General features: G+C 45.8%; 1 protein-coding gene across 1 annotated transcript; it reads right to left on the reverse strand.

Moving 5' to 3' along the window:
• Positions 1-514: 514 nt before the first annotated feature.
• Positions 515-4,792, reverse strand: LOC124613396. The gene is made up of 4 exons (XM_047142099.1): positions 4,671-4,792; positions 2,767-3,045; positions 824-1,314; positions 515-543 (listed from the first exon to the last, which is right to left on the reverse strand). Exons 1-4 carry the CDS (start codon positions 4,790-4,792, stop codon positions 515-517), a joined length of 921 nt encoding a protein of 306 aa, XP_046998055.1.
• Between the last annotated feature and the right edge of the window lie 915 nt (positions 4,793-5,707).

A 5,707-nucleotide genomic window follows, 5' to 3' on the forward strand; every position in this document is an offset into this window, starting at 1 on the left:
ACCTTTCCATGCACCCACTATGCGTCATCCAGTGTGTTCTCCAATATTTCTCAAAACTGGAAATTTGTGGTAAGGTCTTATGGGACCAAAATGCTGCGGTCATCGATCCCTAAGCTTACACACAACCTAATCTAACTTAAGCTAAGGACATCACATACACCCATGCCCGAGGGAGGACTCGAACCTACGACGGGGGGAGCCGTGCGAACCGTGACAGGACACCCTAGACTGCACGGCTACACCTCGCGGCCGGTATTTCTCATCGGAGCCTCTCTATGTCCATGCACCCTATGATGCAGCAGTCATGACTCGTTGCAGACAGCTACCCATCACCAGACTGCAGTGCCCATTTGACACAATCGTTAATCCCTCTGTCTACTTTGGTTCTCTGTTCACAGTAGGATTCAATGAAGTACCTTAGTACACGTGAAATGCTTCCCCTAAGTTTATTTGGAAAGTGAACTGTAGTGGTACCATGAGTTCATTGGCCTTCACGCAAAGTGGAAACGAACTATCATCTCGACACCAACCGCGATTGAAAGCCTGTAATTCAAAACAGTGCCGTTAATATATTCGCTATTAACCCATTTTCATGACAGGGCTGCACATAGAATTTACACTTTACCGGAAAAGCGATGAAAGTCCGTTTTGCAATAAGGATTAATGCTTTCTTTCACTTGAAAGAAATGCGTATAGACAGTCTTATGTATCCCCCTTGAAAACATCTTCCTCGCCCAGGGACATTTTGTGACAAGTGTCATAACAATGAGACACGGTAGCGTGTGTAATCTAGTTATATTACCAAACTGGTTCTTGTATTTACCTTCATCTAGGACAGCCTTGTCATCAGCGCCCTCCTGCTTCATCTTCTTCGTAAGCAGATGTATAAAGTCGTGAGAAGACGCAGGATTGCTGTTACGGTGGTCGATACTGACGGCAGTCACCGATCTGAAGAAGTTGGCAATCTTGTCGGGCAGGTGTCCCAGCCCCAGAGCGTCGAATGCGGCTTGACCCAGGTATTCGAACACGAAGCGGTGGCCGAACTCCGTCTTAGTATCGTGCGCGCGCTGCACAGCCTCCAGGAACGGCGAGCAGCCCTCCGCGTCCTCGAGGGTCCGCGTCTGCAGCCCGAGCATCGCCGAGGCGACGCAGTCGGTGCAGTAGGCCAGCAGCTGCCGCGGCGACACAGCGGCTGCAGATCCGCCAGCCTGCGAGGCCAGGCGGCGGGCGTGCGCGCGCAGCTGCGGCTCGGCGGAGCGCAGGACGGCGTAAACGGCGGAGTCAGGCATCTGCTGGCCCGCTTCCACTGCTCTCCTGCAACACCGGCAAGGGAACGCCTCAGCATCGCCACGGTACACAGTGGGAACTAGTGTAGCGATTTCTATTTGAAGTGGTGGACAGTTGCAGTGTAGACTCTCATCTTGATCAGAGTATGTGAGTGTAGAAAAATGGAAGGTCAGGGTTAGAGATGAGGGCAGAAGCAATAATCAGGAAATGATTGGGAAGGTAATTTGGCTCTCCACTGGAAGCAACCCGTATGAGTGATGTAGGGAAAACATAGAGAACCTAAATGAGAATGGCGAGATTAGTATTTGAACTGCAGTGTACCTGACAGCAAGTCCATTTTCTAAACAACAATGCTTTTCGCTCAGTGAGCAAAGTAGAAAGGTTGCACTTCTGTCTAGATTGCACCCACTATGTAGCCAATGCTACGGAGACCAGCTGGCCGGAGTGGCCGAGCGGTTGTAACCGCTATAGTCTGGAACCGCGCTACCACTACAGTCGCAGGTTCGAATCCTGATTCGGGCATGGATGTGTGTGCTGTTCTTAGGTTAGTTAGGTTTAAGTAGTTCTTAGTTCTAGGGGACTGATGACCTCAGAAGTTAAGCACCAAACTGCTCACAGCGATTTGAACCATTACTGAGACCAATTGGTCACAGGTACCACATGAATTCCCCTTGGTTACCTATACCATATTATCTACCTATTATTCTGACATTAATGATTGCCAGTAATGTTTAATGTTCTACCTAAATGTCAAGAGACTTACATCACATTGACATTCTTCAGGACCTTGCTGCAATGTGTTACACTTTGAAACCTACTAGGACAATAATGACATTGGCCTGCTCATGTAATATATAGCTAGACCCATGACCCCTCTTTGAATGTAACAAATGTTACATTTATCGTTCTCTGATAAGAAACACATAAATGATGTACGCTCAGAATTCTTTGCGTAAATTAAAGTTTCGGACAACTCGTTAGACAAATCGTGTGGCTGTTAATTTTGATCACAAAAATGTTCAACACCTGACTAGGCATTGTTGTTTCTTTCTTCTTTTAAACCAATTTAAACATTCTACATTATAGATAGCAATCATGATAAAACACTGAACTTTATAAATGAATCTGTTGAGTCTGACTGAAGTAGGAGTAAATCAGACAGTTGAAGTATTCTGGTGCCATCAATTTTGAATGGGTGACTCAGATACAGGCAGGGAGTAAGTGCTGGAAGAATAGTACTGCACAAAACTAACTGACAAAAGACGCGCATTGTTAATGTACAGCATCTTATTGCCATATTTTGCACGTTAAATCTATGTCATCAGATAGCGACATTTGGGTGCTGTCCACATGGGTGTCTACCACTCTCAGAAGTTTGACGTGATCCACTGGACAAGGAATGTGTGTTGACCACAGGTACGAAAAGAGATTGTAGTATGACGTTACAGGTGGAGAGAAGTTTGGAGCCCTATAACATGCGTGTTAGAGAGTGACTGGCTATGTGGCATCATGTGTGTCTCACCTTCCTGAGCGAACAGCCCGTCGTCGTAGGCCTGGGTGCGCGCCCTGGCGGGGAAGCTGGGGAAGTGGGCGGACAGCAGCTGCCAGGCGACCTGTGGGTCCCTCAGCAGCAGCAGCCGCTGCCGGCCCAGCCGCACCCACGAGGCGGACTCCTGCGGCCGCGACACGTAGTGGCCGTGCAGCACCTCGTGTAGGGGGCGCGTCTCCACCACCAGGGACAGCAGCCACTGCAGCAGTCTGCAACGGAGAGGAGAACACGCCTGTTGAACCAAGCCTTCCACTACTGCTTGTCTTTGGTACTGGTGACACTTCCAGGCTGTCATCGACCATGATGCCTGCTTTGTTCATGCCATTTTCTCCAGAGCTGCGATTGATATTGTGAGAGATACTCCCTTTTCCTCTAGGTCTTGTTTAGTGCGTAGAACATCTGAAGATATGTATTGCAGCTCTGGACGAAATGTCAGTAACAAAGAAGTTTCATGGACCACAGCCATACAACTGGCAAGATTCATAAGCAACTATTGCTGTTGCACTCCAAACAAAAGCGTGACGCTGTAGTTTGCTGATTTCATGTACATCTATACTTTGCAATTCACTGAAGGTCATTATGGATTGAGTGTGGGACAAACGACTACTTATATTCTTTGGCCGGTCATTCCCTATTGCTGTACACACAGTCCTAGATAAACTGCAGATTCCTCACTGTAAATTGAAAACTGCAGTAGCTGAAATTCTTTTCTCTTTGATTATGCTAGTTGAGTTTTTCTGTGTTTCTGTGATACTCCCCTGTACAATAAATAAATCTTGTTTGTATGTGTATGGTATACAGTACTTGTTAGTCCAAATACATGAAGTAACAAATAATTATAAAGACTTAATTACTTCGAGTGGAACTTTCATAAATTGTCAGGCAAACTGGTTCAAAAAAATCTGGGCTGTAGTACCAAAGTGTGTAAGCTATTCAGCAAATTATTTAATAACGCGAATTCAGCTTAATTCGTCTTTGGAAAGTTCCAATGAATTATTTTCATTGCTCATTTTCTGAGAGCATAGCTTAGGTCTACTTGCAGTGGCTGCAACTAAATTTGTCTGCCAAAGTATGGAACTGTTAGTTTTTACAGGAGTCACTGCTATAAAATCTTCTAGGGTTTGTTGTCTCGTCAATTTGCAAGGTTTCCACATCGTTGAGGAAGACACATACTCTACATCTATAAGATGTCTAGAGCATGCAATCCTCCTGAAGCCTAACTGACACACTTCAAATAGATGTGTCAAGAAAACAAAGACGATTTACTGCATGTGCTTCATATAATCATCAGATCATTTTATAATCGAAACCAATATTTAGTGAAAACTAATGGAATTTAAACTTGTGTCCAGATTATAATATCGAATATCTCGTCAGAAGTATTGCCTAGTGAATAAAAACAAGGATAGCTGTAAACAGTAAGTATGTGGCATCGAAATCATAACACAACAGCCCAGAAAAATAAAGCAAAATTTGTAACTTAGCGGACATGTTTCCGACAGAAAAGCGCTGGAGCAGAGTAGCTAAATCTGTCCTTCCTGCACACCGTCTGCAGGTATTGTTATCACGTATAAGAGACACTCAAATGCTTATGTAAACACATATTGACACAACATTGTTGTTACTGTACTAAGTTGTCATTACCTCATTCATGATTCCGGTTATATACTGTATTATAGTTTACTATCCATTTCAGTTACGGTATGCGCTGTAAGATTAATCACTGCCTATTTAACGTTGCCCCGACTAAGATACTGGTTCGTTTTCAAATGTCCCAGTCGAGTGATACTTAAGGAAGAAAGTCCAAGCCTTAGCTATTTGCTTTGTGTCGTACCTGTATCGCAGAGAGATGCAGGCGGCGATGACAGCGACGAAGGCAGCAGCCGGCAGGGCCCAGACGGAGAGGCTGGGGACGCAGCCGGCGCTCAGCAGCAGCAGTCTGCTGGAAACACTCATGTCTTCCAGATAGCACAGCACGGCTAGTGGGAGTGTTGTGGTGCCGGCACGGGCCGGCCTCTGCCTTAAGTATCAGCGCGCTTCCCCCACCACCAGCCTCTCGCCTAGCGCCGTCGCACTCGCCGCGACGCTCTCTGTCTGAGGCGGGCGTGACGAAGCTGAAACGCTCCGTCATGCCGCAGCCAACATGACAATCGTCTATCTCTGCAAGTACTGGCGCTCATTCAAACGTAGTACTCTCAACCTTGAACTCCCTCTCTCTCACCTATCCCGCCATCGGGTACGGCTGTGACAATGTTTTATTGTGCAGGGGACCACATGATGTCAACTTGGCGCACTTCGGCAAGCGGGGCAGGTTGCTGTCGATAGTCCGTAGAAGCGCGCCAAATATGGAAAGTGATTTAAAGTTGGTTTTCATTTAAACACATAATGTTGATGCTCTGGAACATCTTACAGCGAATGCAGGCGTACAGCAAACTCTCGATTCTCCAGGTGGGCGCAGTAAACACACAACGTCTCTGATACATCTATGTGATGCTTGGCCAGGTCGGCACGCTACGTCTCTCACACGACATTGTAAGCTAAGGGGTTAATAATGCGGGTAATCGTTTTATAAATGATGTAAAACCACGGATGGAACCCAGCATAACGAAGATGTTGTTATGAACTTCCCATCAATTCTGCTTCTACAGCACAAGATTCAAAATGCTAACCACTGCAAACTCTAAGGGTGTAAATGTTAGAGTATTTATGTTACTTCTTGATATAAATGGCAACTCCGCATCCACTTCTCAGTCGCTCGTATTCCCTAAATAACTAAAAATTCTAACGTAAAGTCTTACTCAACGAGGGAAAATCGAAATGAAACTAAATCTGAAAACTACCCTTAACAATTAGACAATCGAGCCCATGTCA

Source organism: Schistocerca americana, chromosome 4 (assembly GCF_021461395.2).
Source record: "Schistocerca americana isolate TAMUIC-IGC-003095 chromosome 4, iqSchAmer2.1, whole genome shotgun sequence".
In the NCBI taxonomy this organism is placed as follows: Eukaryota; Metazoa; Arthropoda; class Insecta; order Orthoptera; family Acrididae; genus Schistocerca; species Schistocerca americana.